This window comes from Tetrao urogallus (genome assembly GCF_951394365.1).
Source record: "Tetrao urogallus genome assembly, chromosome: 3".
Taxonomy (NCBI): domain Eukaryota; kingdom Metazoa; phylum Chordata; class Aves; order Galliformes; family Phasianidae; genus Tetrao; species Tetrao urogallus.
In genome coordinates this window covers 81,572,556-81,593,238 of record NC_136815.1, presented here as the reverse complement: position 1 = coordinate 81,593,238, position 20,683 = coordinate 81,572,556, and the positions used below count along the sequence as shown (strand labels likewise).

At 42.5% G+C, this 20,683-nt stretch overlaps 1 protein-coding gene across 1 annotated transcript in view; it reads left to right on the top strand.

The window, feature by feature from the left end:
- Positions 1-7,875: 7,875 nt before the first annotated feature.
- Positions 7,876-20,683, top strand: part of F13A1 (coagulation factor XIII A chain) — a gene marked incomplete at both ends in the record, with an annotated part of 55,540 nt that continues 42,732 nt past the window's right edge. The window contains 2 exons of the mRNA XM_079533739.1: positions 7,876-8,026; positions 14,029-14,217. Of these exons, the coding sequence (XP_079389865.1) occupies positions 7,876-8,026; positions 14,029-14,217 (340 nt within the window). The remainder of the gene's footprint in view (positions 8,027-14,028; positions 14,218-20,683) is intronic.

Genomic DNA, 20,683 nt, shown 5'->3' with positions numbered 1-20,683 from the left:
CAAGACTTTGGGCATTTTAAAATGTATTTTTGTTCTGAACTGGAACAGGAAGTTTTACCCTGAAATGAGATTGAAGAAATCTTTAATTCTAAACATCTTGTAATTGAGCATACTTGAAACATTGTGTTTCAGTAACACTGAAATGCTCTGTGAGATTAACATTGAAATATTGCATGTTCACATATGGTACAAAATTAATGAGAACCAACTGTCAACTAAGCATGCTGGGGCTGCCTGGGTTGTAAGTAACCCATCCCTGGATGCAGGAAGAGCTCTGATCTGAACTAGCTTCTCAACTGAGGTGCAGTTCTCTTTTAACACAGTCTAGCACTAACCCAAGGATAGCCATCTAAGACCTGTTCACACTCACCAGCTCTATGTAGGGACATCTACGGTGTTTTGCACCAGGTATCGGGTACAAATGCCCCAGGGGCACAGAGCACAGATTTTATGTGTTTGTATTGTAGCTTGTTTTGGTCTACTCTTGGTTTTTCTGTTCTGGCCTGATCCAAGGTGACTTCACACTGTCCACAAGAATGATAGTATGGGCACAGCACAAACAGAAGACCTCCATTTACATCTGAGACTGTATGTGACAAGTCAGCCCCTCTGGAGATGAGTGTAAGGGACAGACTGAATTGCAATTACTGAGCTCAACCTCGTTTTAGCAGGGACTTTGAAGTTCTCTTCCCTCTGCTCCCCAGTCCTGCTGTGGACATCCTAACATCTAATATCTGGGGGACTTCACCTTGGCTGTAAACATACAAGTTGAAATAACCAAATCAAATCTAATTATGTTATGGTAATTTCTCACAAACTATTTTTTCTATTGATGATTTTCTTGCAAAAAGTTTCAAAGTTGTGAAATCAGCATTTGCTGTAGGGAGACTGACATGCTGGAAAAAATTCAAACAGGTCTGGAAGTCTGTAGAAAGGATCACAGAATCACAGAATGGTTTAATTTTAAAGATCATTTAGTCCACCATCCCTACCCTGCCATGGACAGGGACACCTTTCCCTGGATCAGGTTGCCCAAAGCCCTGTGGGTACCCTGACCTCAAACACTTGAATGGGTGGGACACCCACAGCTTCTTTGGGCTACATGTTCCAGTGTTGCGCCAGCCTCATAGTAAAAAATTGGCTTTCTTATCTCTATTCTAAATCTATTCTCTTCCAGTTTAAAATCATTACCTCTTGTCCTACCACAACAGACCCTTGTAAAAAGTCTCTCTGCATTTTTCTCTTCAGCCCTCTTTAAGTATTGAAATAGACTGCAATGATCTCTCTCTGGAGCCTTCTCTTCTCCAGGCTGGACAAGCCCAGCTTCCTCAGCCTGTCTTCTTGGGAAAAATGTTCCAGCCTTCTGATCATTTTCTGTGTCCCGTGTCTGAACCTACTCCAACAGATTCCTGCCCCAGAGCTGGATGCAGTACTGCAGCTGGGATTTCTCAAGGGCAGAGTAGAGGGAGACAATCACCTCCTTCTCCCTGCTGGCCACCCCTCTTTTGATGCAGCCCAGGATACAGTTGGCCTTTTGGGCTGCAAGTGCACACTGCTGGCTCATGTCCAGTATTTCATCTACCAAAACACCCAAGTCCTTCTCCATAGGTCTGATCTCTATCCATTAATGCTTTCAGGTGGTACTTTTACTGGAAACTGCCCTAACCCAACTGCAGCACTTTGCGCTTGGACATGATGAACTTTATGAGATTGATATAGGCCCACCTTTCAAGCCTCTCTAGATGCTTCTGGGTGGCATCTCTTCCTTCTGTATCAGTTGCACCACTCAGCTTGGTGTCCTCTGCAAACTTGCTAATAATGCACCCAATCCCAAGGTGTTAATAAATATACTGAACAGTACAAGTCCCCATACAGATCCCTGAGGGATAGTATTCATCTCTGATCTCCACCTGGACACTGTGTCATTGACTACAATTCTCTGGATGTGGCCATCCAGCAAGTTTCTTACCCACTAAATAGTCAATCCATCAAATTATTTTCTTTCCAATATAGAGAGAAGAATCTTGTGTGGGATTATGTAAAAGGCCTTATAGAAGTCCATTTAAATGGCATTGGTTGCTCTTCCCTTGTCTACTTACGTAACCATGGTAGGAGGCCACCAAATTGCCAGGCACAATTTGCCCTTGGTAAAGCTATGTTGATAGTCTTGAATAATCTCCCTGTCTTCCGTATGCCTCAACATAGCTTCCACGAAGAACTGCTTCATGATTTTCCTGAGCACAGAGGTGAGGCTGACTGTTCCTTTTTTAAAAACTGAAGTGATATTTCCTATTCTCCTGTCACTGGGGACTTCACCTAATTGCCATGATGTCAAATATGATGGAGAATGGCTTTTGGCTACTACATCATCCAGTTCCCTCTGATGCATCTGATCAGGCCGCAGAGATATACATATGGTTAGGTTCATCAGGTGATCTCAAATCCAGTCTTTAAGTATAGTGGGAGGAACTTACTATCCCAGTCCCTGCCTTGATCTTCAGAGGTTTGAGAGAAAAAGAAGGGAGAAATTTTGGTCCAACTCCTCAAATTCCTATCTCTTTTCTCAGTCTTGTTGCCTGACAGATCAAGTAGAGTTGGCCCTTAGGTCAAGAGCTTCACTTTAGGTAAATGGCATTGATTAGACGATGTGATACAGAGGGATTTGCTTTAGAAGAGTCTTTCTCTTTGCCGTATACATATGATATATATGGTGAATTTTTTTCAGAGAAACACTTTCCATGAAGAAGCTTTCCCTCCAAAAGTTCATGGCTTTGCTTTGATAACCTGTCCTTTCATTTGGGACTGAAATATTAATCTAAGGTCTGCAACCTTTGTGCCTTTATCATCTTCAGGGTCAGCTGGCCAAAGGAAGTAGTCCACCCCCGTTTTTAAGAGATGTTTCTTCATTATTTAGGGCCTCAGCTCTAGCAGAACATAAACCAGTAAACAAAGCTGGAGCCCCTGAAGATCATCTCTTATGAAATACCTCTTTGGCCTAGTTTGGCTATCTTTCTGTGAGATAATTAAGGCAACTCTGGTACAAAAACAGTGAAATGCTTTGAATTCAGATGTCAGTAGGAGTAGGAGTGGGAACCTGGATTGTATGCTCATAACAGCCAACGTGATTCTTTTTTTGTTGCAGTTACTACATGTACAGTTATGTTTATGTCTCAGGAAGAAAGATGCCTTCACATGAGTACAAAAAGATAAATGTCTTTTCCAACCTTTAACTCATGAGCTGGCATGTGCTTCAGTGTAATCTGATACTTATTGTTGGAAATGTATTTTACATAATTGGCAGTGGCAGCCACATAATCTGAGAGGGAAAAAAAAGTGTATTGAACTGTATACTATGTATCACTGTTAATGATTTTGAGTGGCATCTATAAAGGATAATGTAGCACTTGAAAGTTATGCTTCAAAACCTAGATAAAATTCTTTTATTTTTTCATTTCTAAGCTGCATTTCTTCTCACCTCGTTGTAGACGTTGGCTGTATAGATGCATACGGTGGGATCCATCACCTCAGGCTCCCTTTGCAGTCAGTACAAGAAACAGGCACTTTTAGGCCATGATTCATCTGACCTATTTACATGTGTGCTGTAGGAGGAGATGAATCACTGCCTAGACTGCATCTCTGTGGAGGATAAAGAAAACCTAAGATGGCCAGCTCAGACGTAGATGCTTACATGGATCTACAGATTGAATTTAAACTTGTGGTTTGGAACAGTATTTTTCAGAGAAGAGTTAAATTTCTTAAGCCACATTTTCTTAGCAGAATGTGTGTATGAATATATGTATATATATAAAACAACCATATATATGTATATATATAACCACATATATATGTTTTTTTTGTTGGTTTTTTTTCCCTGCAACAGAAACATTTGCAACAATATCTTTTGAAAACTGGCCTTATATCCCCTGCTCCAAATGTTCCACCATCTGAAGATCTGCCATTTTGTCTCTCTCTGCCTCTGCCCCTCTTTCACACATACTGTCTTGTACACATGCTGTATTTCAGAGCTGGGCCTTCTGAACGTTCAGCATTAGTTCAAAATATACTCCTCTGTCAGTGGTAGCCAGAGCTGCTAAACACATAGAGATAAATGAGCTGGTTTTGGTTTTTAAAAAATCGAAAGCAAAATATGCAAACAAAACCACCAAATGAACAGTTCTGATATTTCCTTCTGTTTAAAAATAACATTTTTGTTCATATTTTCTGCTAGAGTCTGCTCTACTCTGCTTCCTTGGTAAGGCAAGGCATTATAGGGAGAGAGATAACGGTTTCTGGAAGACAAGTAACAATGTGGAAGGAAGAGGAAGACAGACTTGGTCATCTAAGAAAGAGTGCAAGTTTCCAAGTGAAACTCCGAGAAGAAAGAGGTAAAGGTGTATTATATGTAGATGACTGGTTTATGGGAATAAGAATTATTTCCTTCCAGGGATGGTTATGCATGTACATGTAGTACCATGTCCCAGTGCATCTGAATTCACAACTGGACTGCAAATGGGCAAATGGGCCCAAAGGTAATATTTGAGGGAGAAAAAAAAAGAAAAAAATTAAAAGAAGAAGAAGAAAAGTAAGAAAGGAATTCACTGTTTTGCAAAGCATTACAATGCTCAGCTGCTGCCACGGAGTTCTCAGTGTAGCTAAAACAGTGGTAGGCAAAATACCCCTGCCATCCAGCCACTGGCACGCAGCACAGCAAACCATTTACATGAGCACCTGGCTGAGGAGTTTGCTTATGACAGATCTTCACACACTCTCCTTTCTGTCTGTAAAGCTTTACTGACTCATGTTTTGTGGGGTTTTCCCCTTAAACTTGTATCTGGCATGGAGTAATGCTGACCCTCATGATAACAGAAAACTGAATTTGGGATAACCCTTCGCAGTGCAAACTTTCCAAACATTTAAGAGCTTTTCTGTGGTGATCATGAGGAAGGGCTGTCCATCATTCAAAGTTCGTTGTGATCAATGGGAAGAGCATCTACAACTGCAAAGGTCTTTAGCAAAAGCCACAAGCATTTGATGGCTGAGTAACAAACATGGACTCAGCCCTTTAGCAGTGCAGGAGTTTCTTCATGAAGAAAGATTGCTCCTTCACCGGTCATTCCAGAACACCATTCATTAAATATAAGGCCCTACAGGAAAAACAGGCCTTCGTGTTCTCTGTGCCCCCTCCTGAATCAGCTCTGACGTCAGTAGTTTCAAACCATAGATGCTAAATTAAGGCCAGTGCAGTCTAATAGGCAAGGAACGGCAAATGCTAAAAATTCAAGGTAATGAGAAAATACCTGGCATCTGGAGCTGTCATAAGCATGAATTTACATCACTCCCCACAAAATAAATAAATTACAGCCTAAAAAATGTTACTCTCCCTGGATGCAAAGCTGCTGCCAAAAATTTTTCTCTCTGTGCTTTCTCAGTGATCGTCAGCTTCTGCCAAATGCTCCGAAGAGACCTGAAGGGGCACAAGGAGAGACATCTACAACTGCTGGCTTCTGAAGCGTGAGGGCTGGGATCATTTGGCTGCATCTACTCACTGCCGTTCCCACTCTGACTGAAAGTTTTCCTCCTGGCTCTGACAGCACTGCAGCCACTTGGGGAAGCACATAACTGCCTCGGGAGATGGAGTTTCTTATTTGTGTTGCAGGCCTCCAGCAGGCATGGCACCAAGGCAATATTTACTTCAGTTTCTGTAACGTCATCACAGCAGCTGCAGTTTTGGGAACTGAAGTACTGGCTGGAAGTAGAAGGAGAGGCACACCGTGCAGAAATCAGAGTGGAAAAAAGGAGAATTGGCAGCCAGCCTCCTCCCCCAGAAAGCTCATTGTGTTCCTGGGTGTCAGGGGCATTGCTTGCCCAACAGATGGTTACCATAAGGACCATCTGCAGAGAAGAGAGTCCATAGAAACTGCAGTTCAGGACAACAGCAAGACCAGATCTCTCCTGATGGGGTGCTGGCGCACTTGGGGGAGCACAGCAGAAGAAGTACAGTGCCCTGGCCAGGTGGCTTTCTGTGCTGTTTGCCTAGCAGTCTGCTGCAGGAGATAAAGGAGTGTTTGGGGCCCTTTGACTCTGAGGTAGCATAGTAGCATAGTGCAGTGCTCATGTGCAGATAGTGAAGCTGGCTCCAAAACCTCTGCAGTCTGAGTCTCAGCAAGCAATCCTGGTAGTCCCCAGTTACGTTAGAACTTAGTGAAACTGAAGAAAGTTGGTCTGTAGGTAAAATGCTTTCGTCAGGTACTGTTCCTGACACAGGTTGTTAACGATACACAAATTATCATGGGTAAGAGCAGAAGGTCAGTTGCCCTAAACAGAACTGAATGGAGCACAACACCTTAACTCTCCTGAATTGCACAGTTTCTCATGGAAAAGATCTTGTTTGTTGAGCTGGCAATGAGCTTTCCATGCTCATGTGTCCCATAGTCTTAAGAAGGACTGCTGTGAGGCACCGTGGAGAGAAAGTGTTGCTGTTTTCTACCTTGGAGTACTCTGAAAGTCAGCGCCTCAAGCTGCAGTGCAGGCATCCTGAGATAGAGACACTATTAAGACTGACAACTTTGTGTCACTCAGAGAATCTCTTCCACTTTCTATGCTCTTGTGCCATGAGAAGCTCTACTCTATATCACTAAGGACTGAAACTTCAATGCCTGAGTTGTTTCCTTAGCCCAAGGACTCTGAAATACTCCTGATAAGTGGTTCCTGATGAGAGGTGGGGGAAGGTAGGCAGGGAGAGGGAGGGGAAGCAAAGACGTGCCAGCAGTGGTGGCAGATCCTTGGAGATGGTGTGGGGAGGGCTTGGCAACCCTTTCAGCACTGTCCTATTGCAACAGGAGGGAGGAGGATATACAGAAGTTACTTAAAAGCCCTCAACTTTTTCCAGGCTTCTATTACACATCAGAAAATCTGCAAGGGAGAAGACAAAATAAAAAAAAAAAAAAGACTATCTGAAAAGAAGGTACCCTTGCTAACTAGAAAACTTCCTTTAAGAGCTTACTACTATTAAATAATTGCTGTATTTTGAATTGATGTTTTCAGGAGCTTTGGGAAAAAGCTGTGTTCTCAGCCATGAATATTTTCTTAGATGGATGGTGTGGCTCTTTCGTTACTACGTGCTTTCACTGAAATAGATGTGAAAGCAGTTTTGACTAGCTCAAAGAGAAGTCTCTGATCAGCCTACATCTGAGATTTCCCTTAAGGTTGCTTGTGGGAGAGAAATAAATGGATAAGTGCCTTTTTTTCTTTTTTTTCCGTCTCTCTTTCTCTCTCCTCAAAAGTGGGTTCTCTGTGTGTAGGAAATAGTCTTTTGGATATTGGGTGTTTGTGTGCATAGAGACAAAAAATACAGTATTTCAGTAATCATCTGCAGAATGTTGTGGGCTGTAGTATTTGAGATGATTGCAATGTAACTTAGACTGTCATTTTTATTAGAGAGAGGTGGTATGCAATGTACTTCCTAGGAATATAATTTGTTATTTAGGGTGCAATAATATTATTTTAGAGGGTGGGAAAGATGGTAATTTTCCACCTTTTTACCAGAAATTCCCAAATGTTTTTAATGCCCTGCTTCTCCTAGACAAATACTTCTGTGTTAAGCTTTCCTTTCCTCCTTCTACCCCCTTTCTTCTCTTATTCATGTGTTTTGACAAACACAAAATGGCTTACAATCCTCAGAGAGCTGTACTCCATCATTAGACTGATGTTTTCTGCCTCTCAGTTTTTATTTATGTGAATCTAAAAATGTGTAGCTCGCTGGCACCCCACACTGTTTCCGGTTTCTCCCATCTTATATGTGCCACGCTGGCTCGTGTGTGCTTTTTCCTTGCACTTTTTCTTTCTTACGTGGTATTACAACGTCTCTAATACAGGATGTCTGAACCAACGAGCACCAACAGAGAGAAGAAACAACCTCCCCTGAATGGGCGAAGAGGCCTCCCATCAAACAACTCCAATGCTGAAGAAAATGATGTCCCTGAAATGGATGCTTTTGGTCTGATACCTCGAGGATTTAATCCAAAAGGTACAGTGTAAAGTTTAAGACATACATCTGGTTTTGCTTCTAACCTTAGAGAGTGGTTTAAAGTTGAGAGTATTTTTTTTTCCAGTTTGGTTACAATCACAGAGTAACTTTAGGAGGACTTCCTCGAGTCTTTAAGTTTGTGGCTGACTGTTCTCGGGCTGGGCTGGTTGAAAGCTCCACTTTGCAGGGGTGTCACTGAACATCTGGAGTGGGAGAACGCATATATAGATAGAGTTTCCTAACCAAAGTCATCAAAACTTGTCATTGCCCTCAGTAAAAATCCTGTCTCTGGTCACTTTTTCCTAGCTCTGGACCAGCCCCTTTCCTTGAAGCAGCTGGTGGTGAAGCAGGGCAAGACACTGATCTGGGTTAAAAGCAGGCTTTTGGACAGGAGAAGTAGAATAGAAAGTTTAATTTAGTACTTTTTAGTTCCACTTCAGCCTGGCTCACCTGTTGGCTTCAGGCATGGGATGAAGGAAGTAGAAGCATCCCCTTTTATTGGCCCTTCTGGTTTATACAGGCTTAAACTGACTGTGAATCTGCTGCAGAATGCTTTTACTAGATGGTCAACTCACTCATAAAAATGGCTGAGAAACTCAATAATTCTCCTGTGGAAAATGTTTTAATGTTTTGGTTGGAGAGACAAAATATAATTCTGGGGCAAGGAAAATCAGAGTGACTATATTTGGAATGAATCTGAAAAGCACAGACAAGATTTAGAGGAAAATGGAATTGGATCCTGAATGAGACACCAACACAATGATGGTTTTATTTTATTTTATTTTATTTTATTTTATTTTATTTTATTTTATTTTATTTTATTTTATTTTATTTTATTTTATTTTTTGCCTAAGATTAACAACAGAACCTGCTGCATGTAGCAACTCACAAAAGTGAGATGTGATAATACTTAGTACTCATATGGAGCTTTTCATCTGGGGTTGAAAGAGTGTTTAATAAATGTGGATGAGCATTAACTGCTTCATTTTACACAGTAGAAAACAAGCAATGAGATTTTCAGTGACAAGCTCAGAGTCCTGTTGGAAATCGTTATTTCTGTAATCTTAATCATCTGCTTTGCCCATGTCCTCCCCTTTTATTACACACATGTTGCTTTTAAAAGCATTTCTTAAAAAAATGCCTGAGCAAACCAACTGGAATGTTAAGATGGTAGGAACTTTGCTTTAACTTTTTCAGACAACCCTGTAGCTCTGGGAAAAATATGAGTGTTTAAATTGTCAAAGGTAGTATAATACAGGTCCTGACTTTGTATATTTTCAAATTCAGTACACCTGGTGCAGGATACCTTGGAAGGAATGCAGTCTGTAGCTAAAATGCATCAGTTCTGAAGGAAGGCTCCTATTAGCCTGTGGGGAAACCTCATTGCAGCCTTCCAGTACCTAAAGGGAGCCTACAGACAGGAGGGGAGCCAACTCTTTACCAGGGTAGATAATGGCAGGACAAGAGGAAATGGTTTTATATTGAAAGAGGGAATACTTAGGTTGGATATAAGGGGGAAGTTCTTTACCAAGAGAGTGGTGAGGTGCTGGCACAGGCTGCCCAGAGAGGTTGAGGATGTCCCATCCCTGGAGGTGGTTGGGGCCCTGGGCAGCCTGGTCTAGTATTAGGTATGGAGGTTGGTGGCCCTACATGCAGCGGGGGAGTTGGAGGTTGTTGATCTTTGAGGTCCCTTCCAACCCAAGCCATTCTATGATTCTATGAAGCGCTTAATATCAGGCTCTGAATGAGTGTGGTGCTGGGAGACAAGAGCATATCTGTTTTCTGAAGTGTAATGGGAACGGGAATGTGAGGTCAAATGAGTTGAGGCAGAAGGCTGCCTCATAAGGTAATGCTGCAGATGAGAAAACAGCCCTTGTCCAAAGCAGGAGTTTGTGTGGCCAAAGGATCAACTTCACTATGGGACTAGTATGACTGAAAAAATAAATTTAATTATTACAGCAAAACTCTTATTGTACAGCTGGGTCAGCTCTGCTATGCAGTTCTGCTCTGCAGTGCTTGTAGCAATAATATGCAAGGGTGACCTAGGTGGAGGAAAGGGAAGGGATGGTAGCAGCATTCCTGCCTCATTGCACATCAGCTGTGATTTAAGCCTGTAACACCAGCTGATGTATATGTGTTCCCTGGACACTGTTTTGCGGTAGGATGTTTAAATCACCTGTCAGAGAATGTTAAATGTATATTACCAAATGTTTTCCACACACAACTCAGATTGGCACTTGTGTTTGGAAGCTGAGCCTACCAAGAGCAATTGCAGCACTGGGGTTGAAGTGAGAGCCTGCAGGCAGAGCAGGAGCAGCAGGGTACTGCAGGGTGAACATGGACTTTGCCATGGACTTCTTGCATCACCTTCATCCTCTTCTCCTTCACACTTCCAAACTTGTGGGTTGTCCAAGCCTTTTGTAATGCTTTGTGTATTTCACTTCCACATTACCCTGAAAAAAAGCAGGCCAATGCTTTTATCCCTGCGTGTACAACTAAGCTCTGTGGTAGGATGGGACATTTGCTGTAAACATCTAAATGATGGTGTCTTCATCCGTGTCAGATGTTAATCAACACAGAGCTAGCCCAGCCGGAGGTGAGAATACAGTTCTTCCCAACAGGCAGTGAGTGTCTCTTCCAGGGTGTCTTTCTCAGCTCCAATGGCTGCAGCAAGCAGATCTCACCGGCCATAAGACATTACATGTCTGGTTCACACCATTTAGATGCCTACATTTAAAGGACTTTGTCTTGAGCTGAATCCTGCCCTTGTTCTGTGCAGTGTAGGTGTCTACAGCTGAGCTACTCACCCTCGTTTCCCTTGACAGCCAATAGAGAGAAATAGGCATTTTTAGGGTGTGATTCATTTGACCTATTTTAGCTACTACTCTAGGATGAGGTAAACTCTGTGCTGAACGAGCTCTCTACTGACACCCACTTCAACTGCACTGAATCACAGCCACGTTAAAATTGGTGGAGACCGCAGGGACAGCTGCCTCCCCAGCTTGGTCAGCTGGCTGCCTGCTGCAGGCTGCTTGCTGCAGGCTTCCTTGGCAAGAAGCCTGTGTTTCTTTATGCACCTGTGCTGTGTCCTCCCCATGGCTCTTCCTAGCTAGCTCATCTCCCCACACTGAATTATAAGTGGGCCTGACGCATGCAGACAGCTCGGTGGGAGGACACAGCCTTGGGGCTCCGCAGCCTACAGGCTGCCCACATGCCCTCCTTTACTAAGTGCCAGGGAATCGTACATCCCCTGTTGGCAGAGACCATCACCTCCTTTAAAAACTCATTGGTCTGTAACCCGGAATCCTTTCTCTTTTGTCCTCCAAGAAAACCTGGTGATTGCTGGTTATTTTTGGAATTGAAAAGCAGCACAAGATTGTGCTCATTTATTCATTTCCAACCAAGGTTAACATAGAATCATAGGCTTGTAGCATGGCTTGGGTTAGAAGGGACCTTAAAAGCCACACAGTTCCAACCTCTTGCTGTGGGCAGGGCTGCCACCACCAGTGGAGGCTGCCCAGGGCCCCATCCAGCCTGGCCTTGAGCATCCAGGGGTGGTGCACCACAACTTCTCTGGGCAGCTGATGCCACTGCCTCACTGCCCTCTGAGTAAAGAACTTCTTCCTATCATCTCACCTCAATTTCCACATTACAAAAGCTTTAAGAAAACATGAGTCTGCTAGCTCTTGCACAGGAAACCTACTTGCACTAAATAGTGGATGAGGCTGTGACAAACCATCACATAGATCTGACTTCAAAGGAGACCCCTGATGTCCACCCATCCCTCACAAACAGACAGGCAGCAATGTGTGCAGCGCTTGGACCTTTCCTTTTGATTACTTCACCCTACCCTGGTAGAGATGTTTGTGTATCCTGTTACCCTGCTCACTTTTGTCCTCTCTAATTACCATTACTGTAATTAGCACAGGCTCAGTCACAGGTCATCTTCATCTGACGAGCTCAAAGAAGTTCATTTTAACACCGAGAGCAAAATGTGTTGTGTGCAGATGTGTATGATTGTGTTTTGACAGGAGCCTTGTAAAGTCCTGGGAAAAAAATGAAGCAAAAGCTGAACTGACACCCCAGGGTGGCTGAGCTTTGTAGTTCCTTGAAGGGGTTAACTTGCAAAGGAAGGGCAGGGTCTCTTGCCTTTTGTTTCAGAGCATGAGATGAAAACACAACAAATGTTCAAAAGAATTTTTATGCCTCCCTGGAAGCAGGGAGAAGCTGAGCCAAACTCACTGATGGTTAGATCTCTCACAGAGCTGTGATGTGCAGCTTTTACATGGGATGTTTCTAGCCTAAGAGAGATTGGGAGAGAAAACAGCAGAGGCTCTCCTGTGCTCTCTTTTTACAGCCCTCCAGGAAATTTCTGCCTTGCGTAATTTAATTATGACCTTTGTCAGCATTCTTGTGAGTGTGTGTGGGTAAGTTTTGCAAGGAGGGAGGTGAAAACGCTCCCTATTTCATAGAGGCACATTGAGAAATTATTTCTGAGCAAAAAGCATTTGAAGTTTCACACAAGATCCATCTCTATAGCTCCAGCCAACACTAAGGCCAGTGGGGATCTACAGAAGTTATTCCAGAAGCCTGGAGAATTGAGCACAGAGTTACAACAACACTGCCGTGGAGCTTTACCTTGCCCATAGCCTTCTTGCCTGCTGTGGCTTCCTGCCTGCAGGAAAAAGCTGCCTGCAGAGCTGTGTTCTGAGGTTCTGTGCAATGGGCTGTGTTTAGCTGCCAGTGACTTGACTATCCGACTCATTTGCTGAGTGTATCACTCGTGCTCGCAGTGTACTCAGCAGCAGGCCAAATGAGCCACCATGTGAGGACACACAGCTCTGCCAGCTGCTGGAAGTGTGCTCCTCTTCCTGCCAGCCATGAGTTTGGCTCTGTATTTGTCACTATAAAATGCAGAAATTGGCTGGTTTCTGTCAGCACCTGGAACTGCAAGCTGAGAGCTGCAAATCAAGCTTTACTTCTCTGTCTCTCTCCTCATGGCAATAATGGGCCTCCTGGCAGAATTTTCATGATTATCTGTCCAAGCATGAAGGAGGAAGAATGATGTCTGGTTCAGTTCTGTATGATTGCTCACTGTTAGAAGGAACTGGCTGTGAAGCTACTGGGTACAGCTTCAGTGTGTACAGGGACGGAGCTATTGTGTGTGAAGGCTTCCACTGTGCAGTTTCTCAGCATGGCAGTCACATAGCTGGTGGTGACTGCAAGTGCCTTTGGCTGTCCAAGTGCCACCACACGCTGGTCATGAGCTGAGCAAGCCAAATGCTGACAGCTATAACCCTTTAGATAGCCCTGATTTGAAGGGAGTGAGGCATTTACTTTGCTTGTGCATGTTATAGATACCCTCTGCTATTTGACTATGACTTTATACTGTAATTGCATACTATAATGTCATATTGAGTTTTCATAAAAGATACTAATAGCAGTGGAGGTGTTCTGAGAAGCTGAGTCTAGACATGTATAATACACCAAAGCCTTATTTAATACAGGCATCCAAGCTCACAGCTGAAAGCAAGATCATTAAAGCCTCTCAGGCTCTGCAGCACTTCGTAGCAGTCGTGCTTTACAAACATTAACGTATGTACTTAAGCATCAAAAAATCCCTCTGAATATGCATTTTACATGGAGCCACAGCTGTCAAAGACCCTGATTGTGCCCAGACCTGCAGAAAGCTGATGCAAAAGGAAGGACAGAGCACAGCTCTTCCTGGCATCATTCAGCTTTCCACCCGTTAGAACCTGCCCTTTGTGTCATTGCTTTCACCATTTGTGAGAACCTTATGTCCTCTGCAAAAGCAGCAAGTAGGTGAAGAAGTTTCAGCCCATAAAACCCTGCTCAGGCAGAAAGGTGCTAGCCCCAAACAGGTCCAGCACACTCTATTGCATTTCTTGATGGAGCAAAGCTGGAGAAGGGAGGGACAGGGCTTCTAATGCTGATGATGTCCATAATGTGACTGCTTTCTGTTCATTGATGTGCCTCTGCAGATTACCTGCGTGTTGTGGATATTCATATGTTCAAAGAACCCAATGAGATCAACAAGCAGCAGCACCACACCGACAAGTACTACAATCCCAAGCTGATAGTGCGTCGAGGACAGCCTTTCCAAATCCAGATTGACTTCAGCCGACCCTATGAGCCAGAGAAAGACCAGATCTGGCTGGAGTATTTGATAGGTAAGCACCAGGCAAAGACTGTTTTCTTAGCAAGTAAGGTAGAAAAGTCTGACAAACAGGAGCACGTCAGTACTTAACGGCTGGGTCTTTTCCTATTCTCATTGGTAAACCGTAAACCATAAACACACGCTTAAACAAAGCCAAATAAATGGTTTTCTAAACAGGGTCTGAATCCTTGAGAAGTCAACAAAATTACTTGTGAGAGAAGGAGCAATACTTGGAGATTTTTATTTAGCAAGAAGCTATATTTTATTGAGCTTTCAAGGTTATTTGTTTCATAGCATATGGCAATGCTGAGAGGTAGATGGAATGGGAAACGCCTATCATTAGTGTTCAGGAGATGAAGGGAGGAGGAGTCCATTGTTTGTGGTGGGAAAGATGACTATGAGCTGAGATAACAAAATGTTGGATACACAAGGGGAAAAAAAATAAGCAGAGCGGAAGAAAAGAAGGCCTTACCCCTTTGCAGCCTGCATTTGGAGCCAACCTGGTAGCAAGGGAAAAAAAATCAGAGATTTTAGCTTTGGACCAGAAGCTTACTCAGATTCACAATGGATTTACTGCAAAAAGAGCAGAGAAAGCATTTTTTCTTCTTACTGAGAGATCCAGAGACCCAGATCCAAATCTACCTGTTGTCTTACTGACAGTACAGGACTAAAGGAAGGCATGACCTGGATAGAGAAAGGGGAAAGGCTGTGTCTTCCCACTGTGCTCCAGAGATGACCCTCTATTCATCACAGTTCTGGGAAAGCCCTTTCATCTGGAATAATCTGGGAGTTTCTGTGTTAAGACATTGATGTTCTGTCTATAAACTCTCTAAAATAGATTTGAATTGATGTTTGCATTTATTTTCCTTAGAGAAGCGGCTCCAAAATTTGTAACATCAGTTTGTGGTTTTTTTTTCCCCACTGTTGAATTATAATGACGTGGACATTTATTAGATCTGTTGCCTTTTAAAGCTAGATGGGCATTTATCTCTTAAACATATATGCAAAGAAAAGGTTACTGTCTGCACATTTTTTTCCATGAGTCTCTTCTTTCTAATTTAAATTAAGGTTGGAAGGCATGTTATGACAGTCCAGTGAGTGATTGGCTGAACAGCCACAAGTGCCTTTAAAAATTTAATATGCATAAATATCATTAATTCTTTTGGGATTTAATTAAATTCAAGACTGTTCCCTTAATCTTTATATGTTTAAAACAAACAGCTGTAGCAGAAAAGAAGTGGAAAACGGAGCATATGTTTTTTATTGCATTGTGCGCTGTTTGCATTTGTTTTAATCCGTTATTCTATATTGGAAGAAGAAATCTAACACTTCTTTAGACGATGCACAGACAAGCTACTTGTTTATTATACCTGTTGCACTTTCCTAACACACATTTGTCCATGGTTTTCACTTTGAATCTCTAAGCTAAAAACCCTTTCATTCTCAGCCATGGAGGGAGTAGAGTTAAACACAGCCTGAGCCAGGGGAGATTTTGCGGCAAACTCAGTTCTGAGAGATGATTTTGGAGTAAGACTTGGGTGTGTGGTTGTCTTGTCTTTCCGTTCCCATTCTTCACCACTACTGTCCTTTCTGTGAAATGGGAATAGTAATGCTGAAGTCTCATTTGTAGTGGCTGGAAAACAGCTGAAGGAAAAGAGTTGTATATACAGAATAGTATACAGTACTATTGTGCTCTCCTGCTTTCAAATGTCTGCTTCTGAGAGCACCACTACCTTCTTGCTAGAAGGAATGTAGCTCACAGAAGTCCAGCTGGGAACCGAAAAGTTCAGGCTCCTCTTCTAGAGATCAGTTAATACTGGATGCTCCACATCCATTTTCTTGTTATGCACATTTGGTGAAAAGAAAGCGCATGTATTCTCAGAGGCTAGTAACAAAGCAAAACAAAGACAGTCCACAATGGACGAGGCAATAAAGGGAGCTGCAATCACATCACGCAGAGACGGTCTGCTTGACTCTTGCTATTCTCATTCTAGTGGCAAGTCCAATATTTGGTGCCCTGAAGGAGAGGAGCATTCTCTTATTTAGCAATGGGTATCAAATGCCAAAGGTTTCAGTGCTGAGCTTGCAGATGTTTGTCACAGAGAGATTTGGCACATTTACATCCAGTACTTTTTTTATGTTTGTCTGCCTGAGGAGTGGGCATTCATCTCCTGTAATGCAAGGTGCCTGGAAACCCAGTCCAGAAACACTGCCTCTCCAGCAGAGGAAGGAAGCAGGCACCTCCAGGTGGCAGTTTAGCCCTGCTGTCTTAAAATGGGACAAATTCTCTGCTAGATTTTTTCATCTTCCTCTGTTGACTCCACTCCATAGTCTAAGCTTTGACCTTAAGATGACTGAAGACAGGAGAGTTGAATCTCACCCTTCAGTACTGTCAAGAAGGAGCTACACCTAAGGCATGGCTCAGGCATCAACCATACAGCAAACACAACCTGATCTCAGAGAATCTTTTTGAACAGAAATCGCAGTGATGCCTGCTGGGAAAGTACTGAGTAGGAGAGTCTGAAGTGATGGATATGATGAAATATTGGCAGACTGCTGCAAAATGACCTTTCCAAGGAGCTCTTTCCTTGCCCAAGCAGTGGATTTCAAACAGTGCAACAGAACCATAGAATACCTGGGTTGGAGGGACCTCTGGAGGGAGGCCCCATGTCCAAGCCCTTGCTGCAAGTAGGTCTAGCCTGATCATGCTGCTCAGAGCCTTGACCTTGGAGCAAGTTTTGGCTGTTTGCAGGGTTAGGAAGATTACCCTGAGCAATGCAAACTAGGCTGTCCATGAGACATCAGAGTGTTTCAAGTTGCCATAAAGTATAAAGAAAGTTTTGGGAGGGACAGCTAGATTGTGTCCCAGATAATTTGGCTGAGAAAACTCGAATTCTCTCTTTGGAGGGCTGTGCCTGCAGTGAGGGCTGTTTACACAAAGCTGTTTAGAAATGATTAGTCCCCAGCACTGGAAATTTCCCAGCATTGATGTTAATCCAACACAGAATTTTTATCCATTGAAGATTATTTGTGCTCCATTACCATCCTGCTACAATGATAATGTCCAGATCTTTTGTGTATGTAGAGCTATTCTATTTCCTTTACTCCCTGAAATTTCGTTTTACATCTCTTTTTTGTTCCTGGTTTTCTTCTTTTGAATCATTAAAAAGATGATTAGTGAAGCACATAGAGACTGCTTAATCCTTCTAATTGATAATGAGTCGAGGATACCTGGGATAAATGCTTCTCACATCACATGAAATCTGGTCTCAAACACTCACAAAGCATTCAGCATCTTTTGGTTTTTTAAATCTACAGTCCATTTGAGACTATTCACACACAGCCTACAGTCCATGGGATAAATTATATATATAGAGAGAGAGAGTAGAAGTAAAATAATTCTATACATAATATATATATATATATACACACACTTAAATATATGTAATTATAGAATTATTTTGTAAATATATATATATATATATATATACATATTGAATTATTTTACTTCAATCTCTTGAAGGTCATTTTGAAGTCCTTCTGGGATCATTCCTTATGACTAAAGTCCTTTTTGCCTTAACAGACTGTTTTCCATAGGTAATCATTGGTGAAAATGGCTGGAATGCCAATGTGAATTATTATAATTCAATTTCTCACATAATGCTTCATTAAATTAGAACTGTACACGTCTGCCAAAGTGTGGAAAATAAGTTGAATGTACCAAAAATCTACATGGAAAAATATCCATGTATAAAGATATTATTCCTGTTCTTGTGCTGGACTTCAGCCCTTCTTTAGTACCTGTGTTTTGGGAGCTGCTTCATTACTTCATTTATTTCTTTTCTTGCAACCCACTTCCTGGCTTTAAGGAGAAGAAAGGTGAACATCACCTCTTAGGAAGAACTCATTTTAGTGGTGTGGGGATGAGATAAAAGAGCCTTCTGATTTGAAGTTTCAGTTTACTTGCACCCTTGAGGAGTCTGGAGGAACCAATGAATCCTTCACCCACCTGATTCCCCCTGGTTACCACCCTCATGATGGTGTGGGGTAGAGTTTGTGCTGCTGTTGGCTTTCCACTGTCTGAGCTCTCACACCAGGGGTAGCCAGCCTGGCATGACTGCTGTAAGGTTGCCCCAGTCACTGCTGCACTGGTAGTGATTTCACTCAAAAGCAGACATATGATTAGATAGGCCTTCAATCTTGCTTTAATAGCAGTTTCCTATATGTGGCTGTAAATTCTGGAATGGCTGATAAGTTTATATGGTACATCCTTACTCTAATGATATATTTCCCCACACCCTCATAAATTGTTGACTATTTGTATTTTACTTCAATGGTTTCATAAATCTATATATATGGGTCTAGTTCTAAATATTATTATGAACCTTTTATTCATTGGCATACTTCTGAAGTGATCATAAATTTCAATCCTCTAGGCTACTGTCACCTTTCCACACGTGTGAATGTGTGGGCACCCACTGACCTGCCCTTCTGTACCCCTCAGGCCATAAATCATCAGCTTCTGGCCTGAGATGAGAGCAAATGTGTACTGCTCCCTTTACTGCAGTCTTCCTAGACCCAGTCCAGAGGAATAATTATAAACAATGAAAGCAACTAAGGACAAAAATATGTTAGACCTGATCCCATATGGCTTATTTAGTTGACATTAAATTCTAACCTATGATCAGAAGGGCATTTGAGTATGACTGAATAGCCAGGGATCCAATGCAGATTGCCTCAGAATCAACAGCGCTCCATCTCCCTGCTTAATGAAAAGCTACAAAGAAATGAACAGTTACAGAAACCTATGATGATCTAAACAAGGAGACCAAGCCCACATGGTTTTCCATTTTCTCTGGAAGGTTCCATTTGGAGGAAGAAAGGATAATTTATTAGCCAAAGAACACATTTCCTAGAAATTAATTCTAGGGAGAGAAAAGACATGTTTGCCAACTCCTAACAAAGGAAAACAAAACTCTCCACTTGCTGAATAAAGGCACTGGGGTATTTATTCCCTTCTGGAATTCCTGCCCAGGCTCTAGAGGAGCAGAGAGAAGGGAGTTCCTCAAGATGCTCCATGAATTCTCTCTTTCAAAAGGATCTTTATTCTGCTCTTCCTTTGCATCTCTGTAGCAGCATCAAGTGGCGTTTAAAATTAGCTGTATTATTTAATGCTTTTAATAGCTAAGGCGCATGACTCAGATGTATGTTTTACAACTGTAAAGTACTCATAATATGCACTCCTGGGGCAGAGTGGTCAGATGTTAAGGATTTCTAACTGGAGCTACAAGCAAAAATTATTCGAAGATATTTGGGTTTCCTACATTTCCAAGTTTGTTCTGCAGCACTTCTGAAGGCAATGGGACTAAAGACACTGGGATTTTTAGGAAAAAAATGTTTCTCCTAGCTTGTTATGTTTGAGAACAGCTTCTCTCTCTCTTATTCCCTTTTCCTTTGTCTTTCTCATTCTATTTTCTTGTGTTTTCTGTCCCTTTGCCTTCTTTCTCTTCTCTCTCTTTCTCTCTCTCTCTCTCACACACACACACACGACATCTTTCTCTTCTCCTCCTCTCTTCTCCTCTTACATTCCTTCTTCTTGTTCTTCCTTACAGTGGCTCCAAGCTCCAATTTGTTTATCAACCTGTTGCAATTATTATTCTTCCAGGGCCAGCACTGAAATAGATTCTTTACCCTTTGTAAGAGTGTATCCAAATAAAACAAATGAGCTTTTCGGGGAAATTGTTAATCTCACTCTGTATAATGTATTTCCCAAAGGGCAACAGATTCCTCAACTCTTTTAAAAAACAATCTTCTAATGAGAGTTCCTAAAAAACCTACTGAGAAATAGCTTTGCTCACCTCCTTGTCTTTTGAGGTACCCTACTTCCATCAGGAGGGAGAAGTACACTGATGTTAACTATATCTTTCAGCCCTTTGCTATCAACTTTTCCCTCCTTGCTTCCTGCAGGAAAAGAGCCACTGACTTGCGTAGGGCTTGCACTCATCAGTCCCTCCATGTTGTGCTAACATCGTGGCACTAGCTCACTGATGGCCATCTAGGAGCTATCTCATGCATGCACATGTAAAGCAATGCATGTGGTCCCTGGGGATCAAGGGAAATGCTAAACTAGGTGGAGACAGGAACTTCCAGGTGGCTGGGAAGGGAGGAGGAAAAGTGGTAATTGAGCAAGCCATGGTCTTCAGTAAGTGACTAGGAAGTAAGAGCAGCAGGGGGACTTGGCAGACTTGGGGAACTGGGGGAGGAACACTTGTGTTTTGCTGACTGAACTTGCTGTACCTCTCTCTCGCTCTCCCTCTGTTGCTGTAAATCCCTCACGGAGGCAGCAGCGTTATCCAGAATTAAACACAACTGATGGGCCCAGGAGCTGACATGCTAAGGAGCTGAGGCATATGTTAAGAATAACTCATTTTGAGTGCATCTGTGTGTAGCCACAGTCTTGTGTTTTAAATATCTCTTTC